The 21,468-nt window shown below is 47.0% G+C and overlaps 3 protein-coding genes across 3 annotated transcripts; 2 read left to right on the forward strand and 1 right to left on the reverse strand.

Moving 5' to 3' along the window:
• The first annotated feature begins 2,867 nt into the window (after positions 1 to 2,867).
• MIF4GD (MIF4G domain containing) lies at positions 2,868 to 8,224 on the forward strand. The gene is made up of 6 exons (XM_072112438.1): positions 2,868 to 3,025; positions 4,389 to 4,495; positions 4,574 to 4,683; positions 5,649 to 5,804; positions 5,911 to 6,003; positions 6,948 to 8,224. Exons 2-6 carry the CDS (start codon positions 4,426 to 4,428, stop codon positions 7,173 to 7,175), a joined length of 657 nt encoding a protein of 218 aa, XP_071968539.1. The 5' UTR covers positions 2,868 to 3,025; positions 4,389 to 4,425; the 3' UTR covers positions 7,176 to 8,224.
• A 420-nt stretch (positions 8,225 to 8,644) lies between these two features.
• MRPS7 (mitochondrial ribosomal protein S7) lies at positions 8,645 to 13,160 on the reverse strand. The gene is made up of 5 exons (XM_072112437.1): positions 12,939 to 13,160; positions 12,007 to 12,198; positions 11,294 to 11,357; positions 10,692 to 10,859; positions 8,645 to 10,618 (listed from the first exon to the last, which is right to left on the reverse strand). The coding sequence occupies exons 1-5, from the start codon at positions 12,992 to 12,994 to the stop codon at positions 10,397 to 10,399; spliced, it is 702 nt and encodes a 233-aa protein (XP_071968538.1). The 5' UTR covers positions 12,995 to 13,160; the 3' UTR covers positions 8,645 to 10,396.
• GGA3 (golgi associated, gamma adaptin ear containing, ARF binding protein 3) lies at positions 13,008 to 20,563 on the forward strand. Its single transcript, XM_072112435.1, has 17 exons — positions 13,008 to 13,163; positions 14,007 to 14,091; positions 14,175 to 14,250; positions 14,339 to 14,437; positions 14,925 to 15,048; positions 15,390 to 15,493; positions 15,579 to 15,659; positions 16,129 to 16,266; positions 16,355 to 16,436; positions 16,515 to 16,631; positions 16,854 to 17,087; positions 17,176 to 17,240; positions 17,377 to 17,612; positions 17,693 to 17,907; positions 18,175 to 18,344; positions 18,428 to 18,538; positions 19,080 to 20,563. Exons 1-17 carry the CDS (start codon positions 13,124 to 13,126, stop codon positions 19,188 to 19,190), a joined length of 2,088 nt encoding a protein of 695 aa, XP_071968536.1. The 5' UTR covers positions 13,008 to 13,123; the 3' UTR covers positions 19,191 to 20,563.
• The last annotated feature ends 905 nt before the right edge of the window (positions 20,564 to 21,468 follow it).

A 21,468-nucleotide genomic window follows, 5' to 3' on the forward strand; every position in this document is an offset into this window, starting at 1 on the left:
TCATTGCGTTTTACAACAGCTGAGATGAGGTGATTTGCCTAACGTTACTGTTAACGTTTGCATTTACAAAACGCATGCGTTAACATAGCGTTAACAAATGTAGATAGTAATGTAATTTGGCAAATCACCTCTCCTCAGCTGTTGTAATGTGTTTTAAAATGCAATGAAAACGCAACCAAAGCGCAACGTGTGAACGCGCCCTTAGGCCGGTGCCACACGTAGCGCTTTGTCTGCGCTTGCAAACGCAGACAAAGTCGCGCCCACCGGGGCGGGCCTCGGCCCGATCATGTCGGCGTTTCTATGGAAACGCCTGCGATCGGGAACGAGCCGCCGGTGTTTTGGGTTAATTTAACGCGAAACACCGGCGGCTCGTTCCCGATCGCGGGCGTTTCCATAGAAACGCCGACGCGATCGGGCCGAGGCCCGCCCCGGTGGGCGCGACTTTGTCTGCATTTGCGTTTGCAAGCGCAGACAAAGCCCCACGTGTGGCGCCGGCCTTAGGGTGATGTCACACATGGCGTTGGGCCCTTACCTGTGCTCCATTCACTTCTATAGGGCTGTGAACGCACATCTGCCTCTATAAACAAAGTGCACTTTGGGGGTTCTGCGGACCCCTATACATGTGATTACTGAGGGTCCAGCGATTAGACACTTAGCGGATGGGGTGTGGGGGGGCGTGTAGGTGTAATATGTGGGACACCCCTTTATATTGGTGCTATTTCCATCCAGTTATCATATGTGTTATGGCACAGCCTTGTATAATGTACTGTATATCGCTTATACATCTAGGTGCCCGTTTGCACTGATGGATTCTTTTTTTTATGAGGAAAAATATTTATTTATCTTTGTAGTATTTATCGTTAATAAAGGAAAATAATTTTACCTAATCTTGTGTTTCTGTGTTACTTCATTTGTGTCTATGTGTGTTATGAGGGTCCAATGTTTACAGTCCCTGTCACCTCTACCGGTGACCTGATGTTTTTTCCATTCCTCTGTTATTTCTCTTTGAAACTTCTGAATAAATTGACAACAGGGCGTTACCATTCCCAATCATGAAAAAGGTTGTGTCCCTACTGAAGCTCGGATTGACCTTTTTGCAACACAATGAAACTACAAGACTTCCAGGACAGGATTTGCTATCTCAGAAATGGCTTCATGGGGAAGGAGCTCTCCATGTAGGGAATATAAAGCTGCATTTTTAATTTTCCAGGGTAAGGGTGATGCCACACACGGCATTTTTGGGCCGTTTTTAGTTCGTGCGTTTTCAGATCATAAAAAAACGATTTCTTCTTAAGTCCCACCCCTGACGTGCCCATCTACCACCAGGATGAAGGATTATACAACAAGCACATTGACATACTGGTGTGTGCCCCCAGGCACGATGTGTGATTCTTTAAGCTTCTTATTCCCTAGTTTTTACCAAAAAAAAAAAAGAATTTAAATTATGCAAATGAGCCTGAGCCTTTTTATGGAGCCTAGAGCCCCTCAGGCTCATTTGTATAAAAGTGGATCCTGCCAGAGGGGGCACACACTTGCATGTAAGTGAGCTTGGTTTACAATACTTCATCCGTGTGGTAGATCAAAATCCATTATGATAAACCAGGGACACTTACTTATAGAGCCAGTCACTGTGACTGTGGTAATCTTCTTATATTTACCTCCATGCTGCAGCTTCACAGGTTGTTACACTGTGCAGGAACACTTTCCACTGTGTGAAGAGGAGGGAGATGGCTCAGTGTGGTTAGCACTACAACCTTGCAGCACTGGGGTCAACAGGTCAACTGCAAAGAGTTTGTGTGTTCTCTTCATATTTGCTTGAGTTGTCTCCGGGTCCTCCGCTTTTCTCCCACACTCCGAAAACATACTGGTAGTGTGTTTAGATTGTGAGCCCCATGGGGACAGGGACTGATCTGGCAAGCTGTGTGCAGCGCTGTGGAATATGTGTAGGCTATATAAATAAAGGAATTTATAATTATAGGGGGGAGTGTAATAGCCTGTGAAGCTACAGCCCAGAGGGGTTCTGGTAAAACCCCACGGAGGCTTATTTGTGAAAGGAAGGAGACCATAGATAACAAATATAAGAGGATTACCACAGTCACGGTGCCCGGATCTATGAGTAAGGCCCGTTCCACACTTGCGAGTGTGATGCGATGAACTCGCATGCTGACATGCTGAGTTCACTCCCGGTGTGCAGCGTTCGGGCCGTGCGTTCCCGGCAGCATGCGTTGCGAGTGTGATGCGAGTTCATCGCATCACACTCGCAAGTGTGGAACGGGTCTAAGTGTCTCTGGTTTAGCATGAAGGATTTTGATGGCAGATTTCATGAACCATTTAAAAAAATCTATTGATACCATCTGTATAATAGCTTTACGGGTACAATGGCTTATTGGGCAGAAGAATTAAAGGGGTTTTCAGGATGACTGAGGCCTTAAGCACTGTGGTCGTTTGCGGCCTGTGTGCCATTGGTGTATTAGGTCAATGACAGTATAAAAGACTACTTGACATGGGTAGGACTGGGGCAGCTCATGCAGTCGGCTCCTATATGGGGTCTGGAAACCATAGCCCTGTGTATGAGCCTATTGAAATACATGGGGATGTGTGCTAGACGATGAAACGATTGAAAGGATTCCGGAAAAAGCAACATTCATCTGCACAAGGCCTAAAAAGTCCCGACTCCTCCAATATTTATTTTATATCATTTAAAAAAAAAAAAAAAAAAAGGTCCCTCAGTTATAAATATATATAACAGCCCACATTTTCCTGGGTTTCCACAACTTTTTCACTAGACAACCCAGAATGAACTTCCACCATGTGCAAGAACATTTTCCGATTCGTCCACTAGATGTCGCTCTTTCCCCGTCTCCCCGCAGGTGGCGCTGTATCTGCAGCTCGCCGCCAGGTGTCGCTGTGTGCTGAGGTGACTGCGGCCTGTACGCGCTGCAGCCGGGGCCTTGCCTGAGACTCCCATCCGTATAAAGCGGCGGCAGCCCCGGGGCGGGGGGTCATGGCGGCGCGCGGCTAACAGGTGGGTGCTGGAGCAGGGAAGCAGTGCGCAACATCGCTATATCCATCGCTGACCCTGTACATGTGAAGCCTCCATGATTTATTAGTGACAGATGTGGACAATATGGCTGAACGTTTACAATAACTACACATACACTTACCACAGCAGCTGTATGTCCTCCTAACCAGACACTGACACCACAGTCCTGCAAATAACGCATGTAAGAAAGCTGCCGTGTGAACTGCCCCCTCCTGGATCCTCCAGCGTCATGCATTCATAGGGGGCATTCACACTTGCAGGTTCTGATCAGGTTTTTGGATGCAGTTTTTGCACATGTCCTCTATGCTTTATATTTTGTCTATTTTTATGAGCTGCACTTGGTTTTGGCTAAAAATAACTGCACCAAAAACCTTTCTGTGTGAATACTCCCCTATAGAGACCTGAACAGGAGCTGAGCTGCAGATTATGAGGCATTTTGTATGTATAGTTCCCCTGGAAAAATGGAAATGATCTAATTTTACTTCCCGCAGTGTGAATTTTGATGTGTGGCCATCCAACATATACACAGAAAGCTCATAGGGGGTTTTCCTTTAAGTAAAATCCTTCTTGGATGTCCTGTGGCCTATATGTTTACTTTTCTGCAGCAGGTAGGTGTCGATATAGCCACGTAAAAGCTGTAGCCAGTCACTGGTCTCAGCGGTCTCTTGCCGTATACTGATGAGTCCGGTGATTTGCCAAAGTCGCGACGTATAGAGACGTCTCTCTGTTGCAGCTGTGTTCACAAATCCTGACACTGAGGACTCAATGAATCCAATAACTGGTCTCATTGGTCTCTTGCCGTATACTGATGAGGCTGGTGATTTGCCGTAGTCGTGATGTATAGAGACGTATTTCTGCAGCAGCCGTGTACACAAATCCTTTCACTGAAGACTCCTGAATCAAATTACTGTCTCATCAGTTTCTTGCTGTATACTGATGAGTCTGGTGATTTGCCACAGTCGTGATGTATAGACATCTCTCCGCTGCAGAAATGTACACAAATCCTGGCACAAAAGACTTGAGCACTTTACTGCTGGATCCAATTACTGGTCTCATTGGTCTCTTGCCGTATACTGATGAGGCCAGTGATTTGCCACAGTCGTCACATATAGGGACCTCTCTCTCCGCTGCAGCCGTGTACACAAATCCTGGCACTAAGGACTCAATAAATCCAATTACTCGTGTAATCGGTCTCTTGCTGTATACTGATGAGGCCAGTGATTTGCCACAGTTGTGATGTGTTTGCGCTGCAGCCATGTACACACATCCTGGCACTGGGGACTTGATGAATCCAGTTACTGGTCTCAACGGCTGCAGCCGCTCTCCTATGTCACTTGTTTCCCAGGATTTCTCTCATCGTGGTGATTTCCTCGCTCAGGACTATGGGGGACGAGTACAAGATCCAAGTGTTTGATGCTGAAACACAAAATCTTCTCAAGACGGCATTAAAGGGTAAGTGATCGGGAATGTCTCTATCCTGGGGTATCTTCCCACATGGGACACTTCCTCGTCTCTTCTCTCCTGTCACAGATCCGTCCAGCGTAGATCTGGAGAAAGTGGCCAACGTCATCGTAGAACAGTCGCTACGAGATGCCACGTTCAGCAAAGAGTCTGGGAAAATGTGCTACACTATTATCCAGGTGAGACGTCCTGTAGAGCACGGGATGATCGGATATCGCTGGGTATGGAGTCCCATCACGTCACACACTGCAGATTTAGTACAAGAATTGGACAACCTAAGGACAATGTGTTGATCCCTATAGGCTCTGGGATCCCCTGAAATCCTCTGTCCTATGTGTTTAGTATTCCTGCAGGGGACTTGAAGCATTACATGGTGTCTTCTGAAGTCAGAGGGGAACATACAATTTTGGAGCAGATGCTCCCTTAAACTTCATTCCTCTTGGTTAATGGAGAATTAGTAGATCCTCGTCTAATAGGATGTGAAACTGGGTTACGGAACTGAATGTGCCTCATGTGGGATGAGCCTTAAAGGGGTTGTCCTAAGTATTCAAGTTGTCCCCGATCTACAGGATAGGCAATAGCAATGTGAGCTGTGAGGTCCAGCTGCTGGAAGTCCCCATGATCTGGACTAACTAATGGGTGGAGCAGCAGGATGAGCGTGTGCCCAGTCCATCCATTCACTGTCTATAGGAGAGTTCTCCAGATTGCTGGGGTCCATCTGGTTTTCATGAACAATGGGGCCCCAGTAGTCAGATGGATAGGGAATAACTTAAATACTTTGGACAACCCCTCAGTGATGGTCAGCTTATAAAAAATGTATCTAGCCCCCAGAAAATAGCTGATTTTGCCAGGGATGTCTCCAGATAAATGGGTGTCAATATATCCCGCCCAAAATGATAGGTTCTCTCCTATGAACAGGAAAGGGGACGGGTGTGGGGTTGCTGGGATCATCCATTGCTTTCCCAGCTCTGCACCCTCAGGGATCATATACATGTATGTTATACCCTATGAGTCTTGTATATGATCCTGTAGGCTCTGTGTATGGTACTGTGACCTCTCCTAGAGGCAGTGAGGAACAATCCTTTGACCAGCATGATCCCCCCCTGTTCTCCTTATAATACAGATCTGTCATTCTGTTCTCCAGGCGGAGAGTAAGGAGTCCGGCCGCAGCATCTTCCGCTCATCCCTCCTGAACAGACTACAAACCGAATATCGGAACCGGGAGGAGATGAGGGCGCGCTCCGTGCAGGAGTGGGTGTGCTACGTCAGCTTCATCTGCAATATTTTTGACTATTTGAGAGTAAGTCACACAGTTTTATTACTGTGTGAACAGGCTCTACATTTTGAGTGTGTTACTTTATGTAAGTGGCTCTGCTGGATGTGTAACCCTGCGTGTCTCCCTCCAGATCAATAACATGCCAATGCTGGCCTTGGTCAACCCTGTATATGACTGCCTCTTTCAGTTGGCACAGCCTGAGAGCTTGCAGAGAGAGGAGGAGGTAAGTTGTAACCCAAGATAACTTGGGTATCAGAATTAGGCCGCATTCACACGTCCGTGCGGAGGATATATGTACGGCCGCAAGCCTTACATATGTCCCCCATAGAGAGCAATGGCCGCACGGAGCTATACAGAGCCACACTCGTGCGGCACCGTACTGCTCTGTACACAGGAAAATGATAGGGCATGTCCTATCTTTCCCTGTGTGTACGGCCCGTTCCCCGTGCATTTCTATGGAGAGGGGAGGGGTTACCCCTACTCCTCTCTATTGCACCGGATGTATGCCGGCACCACGGCATACGTTCGTGTAAATACGGCCTAAGTAGGAGCTGAGTGTGAGAGGAGAGACCCAAGCACAGGCTGCTGTAAAGGTGATGTCACACATGGCGTTTTCAGGCCGTTTATGGGCGTTTTCAGATCGTAAAAACCGCACGCGTTTTTGTCCAGTTTTCCGAATTTGCGCAATTAAAAATGGACAAAAACTGATGCGTTTTCAAAAAACGCTTGTGTTTTTTTAAAAACTGATGCGTTTTTTAACGATCTGAAAACTAAAAACGGTCATGTGTGACATCACCCTAAGTTTCTATCTCACCCCAAGTGCCTTACTCAGGTCAGAACATCTCTGCAATGTCCTATGTGATTCTGCTGAGTGAGAGAGAATAGATATATGAAACAGATTATCCTCTACTTTCTTGGTGCAGTGTATGGTACAAAACGTCCTAAAACGTTGCTAAAAGTTCTTCCATACACTGCACAAAGAAACTAAAGGATAATCTGTTCCATATCTCTATTCTCTCTCTCAGCAGAATCACATAGGACATTGTAGAGATGTTTTGACCTGAGTAAAGCACTTGGGGTGAGATAGAAACTTACAGCCTGTGCTTTGTCAGGATCATTTAATACCTTATAGAAAAGTCCTGACCTGTGTTTTCTGTCTGTCCGCAGGTGGACTGTCTGGTTCTACAATTGCACAAGGTGGGGGAGCAGCTGGAGAAGATGAACGCCCAAAAAATGGACGAGCTTTTTTCTCTGCTGCGGGACAGCTTCCTGCTTCAGAATGCACTGGGGTCTCTGGCCCAGCTACTGCTGCTGGAGATGATAGAATACCGTGCGGCCGGCTGGAAGATGACAGACGCTGCACAGAAGTATTACTACAGCGAGGTGTCAGAGTGACCCCGGGGAGCGCACGGCCAGCACATGGCAATAATCCAGTCCTACCACTACTGTGTATATGGAAGAGGTGCAGTCACTGATCACTCATCTGATTGGAGGGATTTGTATTTCATAGGATTTTAAGCTTTTTTTGTAATATATTTGAGATATTTCTGACTCCCCCGGTGGTATGGGTGGAGGCCTTTACCTCTGCTTGCTGTGCGGTGTGAATGGTTGATTGCCCTTATGCTTTTTATTTTGATGCGGATGGATATTTTGGGCGCTAGAGGATCTCCTATGCATTCCAGCAATATCCACAAGCTCTTTATAGTGTTTTAATCTGAAATATAACCAGTGGGTTCTTCCTAAATCCAGAACTTGTTGATAACGCTACATTATTACTGCAAATCCTGTCCTGACGACCCAAACTTACTGTATTATAGACCCTCATGGTGCTACTGGTTCAGATCACAAGACTCTTGGGTCTGGATGAGTTTCGCTTCCCAGATTTGGGCACACTACAATTGTATAAGCACAAATTTTATGGACTGGTTAAGTTCAATTCTACAAACTACAGATCATAAGACATGGACTCTCCGGGACTTATCGCTCTCTGATTCTGTGTGTCCGGTCTTATTTTGTACTACATACATGTAAACAGGGGGATATGTTTCCTTCTGGGTCAGTAAGTACCAGCCCAATGGCAGTGATAAGGACATATAGCTGGTCCCCATGACCTGCACACTAGTCACTTTCCCTTACACACATCCCCAGTGTGATGGGACCAGGACCATCCCGCAGATGTTATTACTTCTTCCTGCAGTGAGTGTTGTGTGATAGGATCGCATAGACATCAGATATTTCTATACAGTCTCTAAGCTGCGCACCACAGAGCAGTCGCTGCCATTTTGACTTTTTTATAAACTTGCATTTTTTTTTTATAATGAAGGTGCTTTTTTTTGTTGTTGTTTGGAAATTGTCTACTTTTCTGCACAACCTTTGTAACTCCCAACATTACAGGTGAATGAGGGCGATTTTATGGATTTTAATTAAATGATTTTAACACTGGATTATTTATGCGTCAGTATTTTAATCATCTGATGGCGATATTATCATTTAGAGCCGCATGAATCCCCTGGTGATGTACAATCAGTAAGGGGATCACATACATTAAGATCAGAACAAATGCAAGTAAAAAAAACTATAGAGATCTGGAACAAGTGGGAGGGGGGACCCTGCCTGTGAGGACGATGTGTATGGGAGGGTAGATGGAGACACAAGGTGTAACTAGGAGGCCTCATACCAGACTTCTGCAGGGGGGGCCCTTTCCCCTTATATATATTTGTGCAGAAATTTGTACACAGGCGGTCCCCTACTTAAGGACACTCGACTTACAGACAACCCATAGTTACAGACAGACCCCTCTGACCTTTGGTGAAGCTTTCTGGATGCTTTACTATAGTCCCATATTGCAATAATCAGCTGTAAGGTGTCTGTAATGAAGCTTTATTGATAATCCTTGGTCCCATTACAGCAAAAAATGTTTAAACTCCAAATGTGACTGGGGCCAAAATTTTTTTGGTCTGGATCTACAATTATAAAATACAAATTCGACTTGCATGCAAATTCAACTTAAGAACAAACCTCCAGACCCTATCTTGTACGTAACCCGGGGACCGCCTGTACTTTTATACACACAAAGTTCTACACTCATACATACATTTATTCACTAGTATGCACACATTTTTGCACTGATATACACTTAGATGTAGATATTGCTAACTGCAGATGAGCATGGTGGACGTGAATCCGACCACTGATGATGTGGGCTAAGGTCAGATGAGACGGGCCGGTGGCCACACATCGGGCTTCAGGTGAGGTGCCAGTCGCATGTGTAGAGGGAGGGCGGGAGAATGGGTAAGCAGATGGGCACAGATGAGGTTGGTGTTACTACACCCCTGTGCACGGCTGTGTGCCGGTGCGGGCCCCCAAAGGCCTGGTTGCACCCTCTGCAACTGCGATTGTTACGCCCCTGGGACTCGCAATCTAGAGAGAGGGCAATTTGGGAAACTAACCCCCCTCACAGGTCCTTAAAGGGGTTTTCACAAACAAATTAGGCCCAAGATAGGGCCAAACTTGCCGATCGGTGGGGGTCTCGGTGATTGGGCCCCCATGGATCACAAGAACAGAGGTCCAATGTACCCCCGCTGCGGCCAGTTGCACGTGTGCGGGCCCCCCTGTCCACCTCAATGAAGTTTGCCGAGTACGATGGTCGGCAATCTCCCTCCGCGCCATAGAGATGAATGGGGCGGTCCGGTGCATGTGCGAATGGCTGCTTCGGTCAACTCGCGCTGCAACGGGGGTACATTGGACCTCTGTTCTCGTGATCCGTGGGGAGTCCCATCACAGAGACCCCACGTATCAGCAAGTTAGGGCCTAACTTGCTACAATGGGACAAGTAATACAGACTGTACAGGACCTACAGAGGATCTTGATTTCTCTAAGGTGTTTGATCGCTAGTGCAATAAATTCTTTTTGCAAATATATAGCTTTTATATTAGAGCCTGTGATTAAATGGCAGCCATTGGAGCCTCCCAGCTATCAGGGCAACATATCGGCAACCACTGATGATGTTGTGGAGGTGCCGATTGGTCGCAATAGGGCCGGACTTAGGTGAGATGATCGGTTTTGACCACAACGGTTGTTAGCTGCAGGTGTTTACTGTATAGTACAACATATATCTGCCCTGTATTAGGGGGTGGGGGAAACAGCCTGTGAACCTTCTATGTGCAGTCCTTAAGGGGTTAAAGTAGAATTTCCCCTATAACTTACTGGTGGGGGCTTAAATGTATCCAGAAATCACAGGAAACCAGACCCTTGTATTCTTGAACATACAGAGGCTTCTGACCTCTTTATAGCAGCCTGAAGCAGAAGCCTGTGGGCAACCAGAGGTTTTACCCCTTTGTTTCAGACACAAGGGACCCCACAAATCAATATCATATCCTTTGTATAGGGAGAACCTGAACACTGAACACACAAGTTGCCTTAGTCTATTGCTTTGTGCAGACCAGTCCTACCAGGACCTCCATATAATAGAAGACCAAAACCAAGCTATATAAGCACAATTATAAATACAAACTTTTTTTTTTTATTACCGAGATCATATTTACACCCCCCCCCCATTGCCGATCCCAGAGACACGTTACGGTTTATGTACATTGGGATCTGAAATATCAGTCCCTCTACCACCATCGGAAGTGAGCGAAGGCTCGGTTGGCCTCTGCCATTTTATGGAGGTCGTGCTTCTTCTTGATGATGTTGCCCTCCCCGCGGAAAGCTTCCAGCAGGATATCCGCCAGCCGGTCGTACATACAGGTGCGGCGCGCCTTCTTCTCCCGGCCTTCGGTGATGATCCACTTCATTGCCATAAAGCGACGCTTCTTGTCTGTGAGGGGAACTGGGACCTACAAAAATAATAAAATGACTAAGTGACCGGATCACAACCTCCTCCCTCCCCCGGGTCACTCCGTTACGTACCTGGTAGGATTTCCCTCCCTTTAAGACACTGGTGAGGCCAATGATGGGAGTGCACTGCTCCAGCGCCTGGTGGAATATAGTGTAGGGGTTGCACTCGATGTTCTCCCGCTCCTCAGCACTGGCCTTGTAATACTTCTCCAACTGGATTCTCTTTATTTTCTCCAATGTCTGTAATAAATGTCACCAGATTAAAGGGTTAATCCTAAATTGGATATTGAATGCATTTGTATAGCTCAGGACCCATGCCCCATACACTAGAGATGGAGCAGTCTGCTTCTGACAGGAGTGCAGGTGTCGTAACCACACAGGTCATTAGCAGGACCCTATATGGACTGGGAAACCCCTTTAAAGGGATTTTTGTATAATTATATCTACAACATATCCCCAAAGATAAATGACCCCTGTGACCACATGAAGTGTCCCATGTAAATGGGAGCCTTAGGACTGCTGGAGATCACTGGAGACCCCCTGTAGATGTGTGATACCATGTACACTTATCCCACAAAAGTTCGGGGCTGACTACTAAACCCCCAAAGAAAAGACAAAAGAGGGGGTTCTCAAGTGCCCCCTATCAGTATAGGGCTAACATTCATCTACCTTACCTTGTTCATGATATCTCGTGACAAAATCTTATTGCCGCCTTTCATCATTATGTTGGTGAATTTGCTGTTGACAATAGATACAGAAAGTGAGCGAAAAGACGACAAATTTATAGTTTCATCTCTTGTAGAAAGTCAATCTAAAACTGTAACCCAGAGCACAAATCTGCCAGGACAGAGAGGTCATACCAATGATGCTCCTGCTGTCCTGCCTAGGTCAGTAATGGTGCCCTAGTTTGGCATCTAGTCCTTTAAATCCCCTATAGACACGCACACTCAGTCCAGCTAATTGTGCAAGCTTTGTCAGTGATGGGAGGTCAGATTAATTTCCCAAACATCCTACTTGTTACAAGCCCTTTACGACCCCCATGTACACGACCGTAATTGTAGCACCAGATCACGGCCACCATAGAGGTCTATAACATCCGGTCAGCGTGTGATAAGCACAACGTGTCTCTCCGGGCAAAGATCGGACATATCAATGGTCCCAAACTCAGGGATGGCAAGAATCCCCCCCCCCCCATTACTTCTGCACCCGGTCATGTGCTAAGCTGGGGTAAGCACAAGGTCATGTGCATGAAGCCCAACTTTTATGGGACTTATGGTTGGACAATCTCTGCCGTCCTATAGAGGTCCTGCCTCTGGTACCCTGTGAACCTCTGCAGCCGTGGTGCCCGGTCCTACATGTTCTGAGGTTCTGGCTGTAACTTAGATACCTTATAGCCGGGTCAGTGAATACAGAGCTGGTCAGCCCGGGGGGACACGCCTTGATGGGGCGCACAGACTTCAGTTCCCATTCCTCACGCTCCTCCTTGCTGAGCTCCTCGATGGGCTGCCGGTACTTCTCCTTATCCGTATCCGGATCCAAGAACTGAGGGTTGTAGCGGCTCCATCGCACCTGGATGAAGCTGAAAACACAGATGTGGAAGAACATTACTGCTAGGACCCCATGACAACACTTCTTTTCTTTATGTAAGTCACTTCCCACCCAGAATTGGCAAATTTTACTTAAAGGAGTTTGATTATACAAAATGTATCCTACGCTCTGATATCCTATATATTATTTCCTTAGGTCGGACACTTAAAATCATGAACACTGTAGGAAAATTACATAACGGGGAGGAGATCTGCACAGTTTATAACCTCATTTTTGTAAATTTGTACCATTTTTTACCATTTTCCACACACACACGCCCCTATGACAACACTTCTTGTCTTTATATAAGAGAATTGACATATTTTCCACCTACTTAATGGGGCAGAATTTCCTAAATTTCTGATCACTCTCCATTATCCTGTGTATGAGCTCCTAAACATTGCTCGGTATGAACATGGGTGTAAATTTACGTAATGAGAAGGAATTTTTGCAATTTATGACGTGATTTTTCTAGATTTGCACCATTATTTACCATTTTCATCATGTACATGCCCCTATGACAACACTGCTGGGCACTGCCCTGTACACTTGTCATGGAGGAGCTATCACTACTCAGTACTGACCGCCATGTGACTGTATGAGGACACCCCCTGCCCTTCACTCAGTGTCACAGCACACAGGTGTCCATACTGTCAGTCCTGCCCCTATGACAACACTCCCTGCCCCGCAGCCCTCCCGTACACTACATGACTATCCTCCCGGCCCCCTCACCTCGGTAATCCAGCTTTTATTTGCTGTACGAACAGTTTACACCTGGGCGCCGCCATCTTGGATTGACCTCTCACGAGATCTCGGACCCGGGCCCGGGCGTCAGTGAGAGCTCGCGAGATTCGGGAAGGGGAGGAAGCCGCTCGGTTCCTAGAGGTCCTAGAGGGGGCGGGGTCTCCGCTGGCATCATGGCGGACAGTGACGGGGAGACCCTGGAGTCCTGGCTGAGTGAGTGACTAGCAGCGACACCCGCCGGGTCACCCCCTTATTGATGCTGTTTAATGCAGGGGCTGCGCATGCGCACTGACATCCCCATTATGTGCCATGGAGGAAGCTGGGCATAGCAGCTCTGCAGTGCCAGGGGGCATCTTGCCAGTGTCACAGTGCAGCAGAGCGTGCATGTCCTGCATACAGATGTGTATGCACCTGGGGCACATACATGCAGGCTGGCTCGGCTGTGGTGGGCACCTGCCCCCTGGTACACTGCACAGGATGGCACCTGAGCGCACGCTACACTGCAGACCATTCATTCTCTCCATCCGTGTGCGTATAGGACCGCGTTCACACATCCGGATTGTGCAATTGCTCCATTTACTAATTGATAATCATCTTTTTACAAATCGGCATGCAAGTGCACTAGGGGCGGAGACTTTATCACATTTCCCTGCATAGAGTTATGTTGAGTTGCAGTGAAAAGGGATAAACTATTCCTGAAATGAGGCTCCACCCCCAGTGCACTTAAAGGATGATAATTGTAACGTTCCGGATATTCCGGGGTGACTTGTCGGCTTTGCTGTATGTACTGGGATGGGAGGTGCAGAGTTGTATTTCGGTAGAAGGAGGATGATTTTATTATACCGCTGTAAGGGGGGGTATCTCCGCTGTGAATGGATCCCCCCGATCACTAGAGAAGGGGGTTATAATCCGGGGGCAGCCATAAAGCAAAACACGCTGTACAGTCCCCGTATAGAAGGTGTCTCCAATATGGCCGCCATCATAAGACGTCACAGAGCCTGATGACGCGTGCGGTGAGATGTTACGTCTATAATCTCATAGATTTCTCCTCTTTAGATAAAGCCACAAACCCGTGTAACCGGCAGGAGGACTGGGAATACATCATCAGCTTCTGCGACCAGATCAACAAGGAGCTGGAAGGGTAAGACGAGGAGGCGGGACGTGGTCTGCGGGCGGCTCGTGGCGTCCTGTGAGACCCCCCTGACATGTTCTATGTCTTCTCAGTCCGCAGATCGCGGTCAGACTCCTGGCGCATAAAATCCAGTCCCCGCAGGAATGGGAGGCGCTGCAGGCCCTGACTGTGAGTACATGGTAGACCCTCATTTAGTCCCCTCCGCTTGTGGTCAAGACCCCCGTTACACCCCTTTCTCCCACCCTTACCCCCCCAGGTATTGGAGGCCTGCATGAAGAACTGCGGGAGAAGATTTCATAGCGAGGTCGGCAAATTCCGTTTTCTGAATGAGCTGATAAAGGTCGTGTCTCCCAAGGTGAGTGCAGAACAACCCCCGGTGCGGGAGGACATGACACCCCTCATCACTGTCCACATACACCACATGTAACGGTGGAGGACATGACACCTCAATATACAGGCAGTCCCTGGGTTATGTACAGGATAGGTTCTGTAGGTTTGTTCTTAAGTTGAATTTGTATGTAAGTCGAAACTGTATATTTTATAATTGTTGCTCCAGACAAATTTTTTTTTGGTCTTTTTGGTGACAATTGGATTTTAAAAATGTTGGATTCTCATAAGAACCAGGATTAGGAATAATGCTTCATTAAAAAGCTGTTTATTGTAGCCTAAGGCTAAAGTACAGTAAATTTCCAACATCCAAAGGTCCGTTTGTAACTAGGGGTCGTCTGTAAGTCCGGTGTTCTTAAGTAGGGGACCGGCTGTACATCACATCTACATGTGTCACTGCCATCTATATACATCACATGTATAATGAATGTTATATCTCATCCCTCTTCTCGCAGTACCTGGGGGACAGGGTGTCCGAGAAGGTGAAGAGTAAAGTTGTAGGACTCCTGTATAGCTGGACGGTGGCCCTGCCCGAGGAGAACAAGATAAAGGAGGCCTACCATATGCTGAAGAGACAAGGTATGGCCGTCCGTGTCCTACCATGGACTAATGGTCATCGATTCATTAAAAGGATCTATCAAGTCTTCTAGCTTCTCTTTGAGTCATGTCCTCACACTGCTGTGCTCTGTACTCTTTGCAGCCAGTGTCAGGTATTGTCCCTGGAGAGATGGGTAATCATACCTCTGTGAACAATTTTAGTAACAGCAGGGCTGTGAAATATGGGTTTATATTCCAGGGCTGTAGCTTCTCTTTGAGTCGTGTCTTCACACTGCTGTGCTCTGCACTTTTTGTAGCCACTGTGAGGTATTGTCCCAGGATACATGTGTAATCATACCTTTGTCCACTTAATGTCCCCCCAGGGATTGTACTCACTGACCCTGTGATCCCAGTGGACAGAACCTTGATCCCATCACCACCGGTTCGACCCAAAAATCCAATTTTTGACGACGAGGAGAGATCTAAGGTAGGTAGAGGGGTTAGTAGTAGTCCCTGGGGGTCCTGCTGTCATATATATGACAGGTAGTTCTTCTTTTTACATTTTTCTACAGTTATTGGCCAGATTATTGAAAAGTAAGAATCCGGATGATCTCCAGGAGGCAAACAAACTCATCAAATCCATGGTGAAGGAGGTGAGCGGCGCTGCCCCCTACAGGCCGGGGTCATAGGTCCTGTGTCCTCCCTGTGACCAGAGACTCTATTCACTGCTGGAAATTTGATCTGTCAGGGTTTTGGAGGATTTTTGGTCCCCAATCTGACACTTCTCCCCTATCCTATAAGACCCAGCAGTTCTACTTCACAATGAATCCTACAATTCTCTATCCTGAGCTCAAGATTCCTGCTTGCTTGCAGTGAATAGATTCTCAAAAACATCCAATGTTGTGCTGCAGATACATAACAGAGCTTTGAGATACTAGAGGGAGCCAATGGCATCACTGAATGTTTCCGTTCACTGACAGCAAGAAGAGTCATTAAAATTGTAATGTCATTGATTATATTGAAGAGTAAAGTGCGTTTGCTGGCTCAGACCACTAGTCAGTATTAGCTGGGCTGGGGTGTCCTGCATGGTACGAGCACTCACACCCCATATCACCCCCTCAGGACGAGGTGAGGATGCAGCGGGTGAGCAAGAGGGTCCACACCCTGGAAGAGGTCGATAACAATGTGACGCTGCTGCAGGAAATGCTGACACATTACAGCAAAGACGACTCCTCCGAGGGGGACAAGGAGCTGATGAAGGTACATTGTGGCGCTTCTTACTGACCAAAGGGGGGCGCCTTTACACACCCTCCATTGTATCCCAAATTCTTCTCCCTATTTCTGGCAGGAATTATTTGAGAGATGTGAGAGCAAGAGGCTGACGCTGTTCAAGATGGCCAGCGAGACAGAGGACAACGACAGCAGCCTAGGTGGGAGACTGTCACATCTGTTACACATTCCCTCTGTTATTCTTCCTGGTAATGATGTTACCATTTCTCTGTATCCAGGGGACATTCTCCAGGCCAGTGACAATGTGTCTCGTGCTATCAACCTGTACAAGAAGGTGGTCGAAGGTCAAGATATCAACGGGGAACTGGACCTTCCAGAGACTACAAACAACAATGGTCAGTCCCTTCTTATTATACTTGCTCACCCCAGCCCAGGTGTGAGGGTGCAGGAGGAATAGCCATCAGCCATATACGCCACTTAACGGGGTCTCCTAGCAGGATCTGATTGGTAGGGGTCCGACATCCAGACCAATCCAGCATCCTCCTAGGGATGGAGTTGGAAGCTTACAGTGAATAGTGCCTCCATTATTTAATTTTTGGGCTTTGTTCTCCTTCCAGAAGTGACAGAGCCCAGCAGCAATCTACCCACCCTAATTGACCTGGCAGGATTTGAGCCTAGCAGCCCACCGGAAGACCCCCAGCCGCCCCCTGACGTAGCAGAGCAACCCACGGCACTGATCCCCATCCTTCCCCCTCCTCCCCTGTTACCCACCCAGTCCAGACCTCGCTCCTCTCTGGATCACACTCCCGGCACCTCCCTGTGCCTGCTGGACGAGGAGCTGCTGCATCTAGGTAACACATGATAAGTATGTGCCCCCCTATTCCAGATCACATCAGACTGTATTCTTATATTCTCATTCTTTTTTTTTTTTTTTTTAAGGTATTGATGATCCACCATCAAATGTAGCGATAGAAGCTACAAACACCAAGCCGGACATATTCCAGGTAATGACCTTATGACACATGCATGCTTGGCTAAGCTGAGTGTGCAGGTATATGAGAGGGATCTAGGGAAATAGCTGCCAGGAGATCAGATTTACTGTACAAGGAGATGGATTTGACTTCTATCTGGTTATTGTAGGTGGACAGCAAAGAAATCGATTTTTTAATCGGACCGTCACTGGATCCACTTACCTCTACAGCCACCCCACTGCTGGCACAACCAGTGATACCCTTGGGTCCTGTCAGTTCCTTCTCTTCTTCCCCTACTTATACTACTGTATTCAATACTGCTCCTACAACAGCGCCTCCTACAGGGGGCATCAAGCTTCACGAGCTGGAGGTGCTGGGGCAGCAACTAATGGAGGAAGCCAAAGGGTGAGTTTATCTTCTAGGTTATGGTGACCTACGTGAGCGCGTGCCAGGAGCTCTCACCCTTTATATCACTTTATATTTAGGGCGTCAAGCAAGTCGGCAGCTCCCACTACGGTCCCCAGCACAATCCCGACCCTGATAGCCATGCAGCCTCCTAATCCCATCGGAGCTATGGTTTCCGCACCGTCTTTTGCCCCGAGTAGCCCTCTATTTCTACCGCATCAGCAGGAAAGTCCCCAGAAAGGCTCCTATATCTCCCTGAGTAATGTGACTGTACCTCTGGAATCCATCAGACCCAGTAAGTTGTGGATTTTTTACCGGGTAAATTATGGGGGCAATTGTGCCTTGTAAGCAAACGATGACCTACTGCTGGGACCCCACCAATCCTGAGAATGGGGTAACAATCCTGAGAATGGGGTACCATCTCCCAGGGGTATACGGGGATCTCTCACAAGTCTATACATTCACCACTTTCATATATGGCAAATTGGGCCCCATTCTGGGTGTCATGGGGCTCCCAGCAGAGATTATGTGATGTGACCTCAGTGACCCCATCACCTTCCAGGTTCCATGCTTCCTGTGACCGCGTATGATAAGAATGGTTTCCGTATCCTGCTGCACTTTGCTAAGGATTGTCCTCCGGATCGCCCCGATGTCCTGGTGGTGATAATCTCCATGATAAACACTGCGCCGCTGCCCATCTGGAAAATTTTATTTCAGGCAGCCGTGCCCAAGGTGAGGAAACAGTCCCCGTCCATATCATATCCTATTCAGAACTTCTAGGAATGACCAAAACTTGTTTCTATGTTTCATCTTAGACAATGAAGGTGAAGTTGCAGCCGGCATCCGGAACAGACTTGGCGGCGTTCAATCCTATCCTGCCCCCGGCATCTATTACACAAGTCATGTTACTGGCCAACCCCCTGAAGGTAAACACAGAGTGTATGTTCTTAAAGGGTAACTCTGACATGATATTCATTTTTACCAAATTGTCTTATGTGATTTCTGCTTTAAAAAACAAACAGAACGATGTCCATATTTTGTTACTCGCCCTTTTCTTTCTAGAGTTAGGGGATTTTATGTGCTGCAGCTGCTTGTCAAAAATCTCTCTCAGCAGCAGTGGAATAGGTGGAGACCAACCTCTTCCTGTATCTGCCCTGAAGCGGAGTCAAATTGAGGTTGACCTCACTTCCCATGATGCCTTGAGTTATTTAATTCAGTAATTTAGCACCAAATCCACTGAACACTGCACAGTGTACATACAGGATGTATATTGTAACTATCCCAGCAGCTGCTATGCCACACGCCGCCACTATGCTACACACAGCACTGTTTACTTCCAAGAGTTGAGCAGTGGAGGTGCCGGATGTCATCATCATTTACGCATCACATGTGTCTGACACTAATGAAGGTGCCTGGGCAGGTGGAGGAGGTCTTCACACATATAACCTTGTCCTTTGTATCCCGCAGGATAAGGTGCGGCTCAGGTATAAGTTATCCTTCACTCTAGGAGAGGAGAGCAGCACAGAGGTGGGGGAAGTGGACCAATTCCCGGACCCCGATCAATGGGGAAAACTATGACCGGATATATCTTGTTTTCTAATTCAGACTGTGATCCTGAATGTGAGGTGACAATTGCTTCAGAATTCAGATTGTTTACAGGAGGCAGCAGGTAACGGGGACCCTCTTAGCACTTTACCTTCATCAGCCATCGGGGCTCTTCCTCATCATTGTCGTCGTCTCTCGGAGGCCTGGTCTGAGCCTGTGTCCTGTTAGAGATTTATGACCAGATTTTCGGATGGTCTCGTTTTTTTTCTTTTCTTTATACAGTATTATGATTATTTATTATAGAAATTAACCTCTATAGTTCTAAATGTGCACAACAAGACCCCCTCCTGTATTATAATGGTCAGCTTGTAGGATGAACGCTACCTGTATACGCATACAGCCATATAGAGGATCGGCACGTGGGGACATCACAGACCAAAGACTGACCACAGACTGGCTGAGCTGGAAACATTCCTAATTTATATACTGGAAAAGCCATAGACACCACCCTACTATCCCCCCCCCACCTACAACCCCCATCATCTGAGTGCTTAGGGAGGAAGGAGCAGGACCTGGGGCAATCAGATATCAATGGGGCCCAATATTATAAGAGATGAACCAAATGTAACATATGGACGAGGCTTCACCAGACAACCCCCTCCACCAAGAACAAGCAGGCACCCGGAGCTCTGACTATTCAGGCCTAGTGTGTCCCGTTAAGCATTAGAAATAATTAAAAGATGCAATTTAAAAAAAAAAAAAAATCAAACTATATATTTTCTATGTATAGTATATAGGACCCATTAATGTACAATCCCCCTGCGCTGCGCTACCCTGCTGAATGATGGCCCAACCAGAGTAACCATCGTATGTTATGAATGGCAGTGGGACATACAAACCACAGGCTTTGTCTTATAGAGGAGTTGAGGTTCCCGTCCGTATTACTGGGTATGAACCTGGTTCCCAATAGGTCAGGGGTCATACTTCTTGGTTACAGCTGCACCCATCTACTCTACATGCCCTAAGTTACTCCAACCATGTGAGATTTACTCTGGACAACATGAGCTATGGTGGTCTTTAGGCTTGAAAATGACAATACAGATGACACCTTTTAGGTCAGAAGTGGATTTTCTGGTAAAGAAATGACAGTTTAGGGACCTGCAGTAATTGTAGTGACTCTTTCCCTCCCCAAGGATGGAGACCACATCCCCATCCTCATCTAGGATAATAACACCTTCATATACCTATAGAGAGCCACCTCCAAGTCTTAATCCTGCCCACTGTAAGACTGACCTGTACTGTGTAATACTTGTTGTGTGAACACGTCACAAGTGCAGATCGGAAGTGTGACGGTGGCTGTAACTCTTTCGGCATGCATGTGTAATAAAGCCTTTGTCTTGTTTGTTCTCACGTTGTCATTTCTATTGGTTTCCAGGTCTAAGAGTAGAACGGTTGCATTAAAGGAACGCTCCGGTCACAGCCGATTCCATGGATTATACCATGTGCCCGGTCTGAAGGGAAGAGCAGGACTCCGGGTTCTAGGAAAACAATGAAAATGAGTCCTGCTCCTCCCCAGTGTATGGTTCAATGGAGCAGCTTTGACAGGATTGTTCCTTTATGAGACACTTGAGCAGTGGTGGAGAGAGGCTCTGGCTGTGTTCACACATTGCTTTCAGTGTGATAAATCTGATCAATTCACCAAATTGGAGTTTTCCCAAAATAATGGCACTGAATGTCACATTTTTATACCATATCTCTCATGAAGTCACATTTTAAATTTATATACAGTTTAGTTATGAAAGATGTTGTCCCAAGTTTAGAAACTATCCCTCAATCCACCACATTGGGGATAATAAGATGATCCGTGTGGGACCCCCAATTATCCTAGTAATGGGATCCGGTTGTCACTAATGGGGGGGGGGGGCATGCACCCAGCTGCTCCATTCAATGACTATGTGACTGCTGGAACCTCCATAGAACAGAATGGAGCATTGATGTTGATGCAGCTCCAGTCACCGGACCCCTGCTGCCTTTCCTCTCCATAACCTGGGAAATATGGTGACTGACAGCAGTAGGTAAAAAAATTTGGATCCCTTAAACCTAGCTGTATGAATGCATGCTCAAGGCTAAGGGGCCCAAACCAACTTAAAGGTTATTTTTTACATTGATGATCAATATAACATTTGTCAGGGACTGGCACCACCAATCTTATATTGAGCCCCTAGTAAGTCACCACCGCGGCTTCTCAAAGAGTAATGATCTATACAGAAGATTTTATTACCAGGGGTCTATGGTGACCGGAATAATGTAC

Source organism: Engystomops pustulosus, chromosome 6 (genome assembly GCF_040894005.1).
Source record: "Engystomops pustulosus chromosome 6, aEngPut4.maternal, whole genome shotgun sequence".
Lineage (NCBI taxonomy): Eukaryota > Metazoa > Chordata > Amphibia > Anura > Leptodactylidae > Engystomops > Engystomops pustulosus.

Bases quoted from the DNA above. Each gene is read 5' to 3' on its own strand.
- MIF4GD (XM_072112438.1), top strand. From the start codon at position 4,426: ATGGGGGACGAGTACAAGATCCAAGTGTTTGATGCTGAAACACAAAAT. The intron at 4,496-4,573 runs GTAAGTGATCGG...CTCCTGTCACAG, and splicing joins TCTCAAGACGGCATTAAAGG to ATCCGTCCAGCGTAGATCTG. The intron at 6,004-6,947 runs GTAAGTTGTAAC...GTCTGTCCGCAG, and splicing joins GCTTGCAGAGAGAGGAGGAG to GTGGACTGTCTGGTTCTACA.
- MRPS7 (XM_072112437.1), bottom strand. From the start codon at position 12,994: ATGGCGGCGCCCAGGTGTAAACTGTTCGTACAGCAAATAAAAGCTGGA. The intron at 12,199-12,938 runs GTGAGGGGGCCG...CTGTGTTTTCAG, and splicing joins ATAAAAGCTGGATTACCGAG to CTTCATCCAGGTGCGATGGA. The intron at 10,860-11,293 runs GTAAGGTAGATG...CATTTATTACAG, and splicing joins CACGAGATATCATGAACAAG to ACATTGGAGAAAATAAAGAG.
- GGA3 (XM_072112435.1), top strand. From the start codon at position 13,124: ATGGCGGACAGTGACGGGGAGACCCTGGAGTCCTGGCTGA. The intron at 13,164-14,006 runs GTGAGTGACTAG...TCTCCTCTTTAG, and splicing joins GACCCTGGAGTCCTGGCTGA to ATAAAGCCACAAACCCGTGT. The intron at 15,660-16,128 runs GTGAGCGGCGCT...TCACCCCCTCAG, and splicing joins TCAAATCCATGGTGAAGGAG to GACGAGGTGAGGATGCAGCG.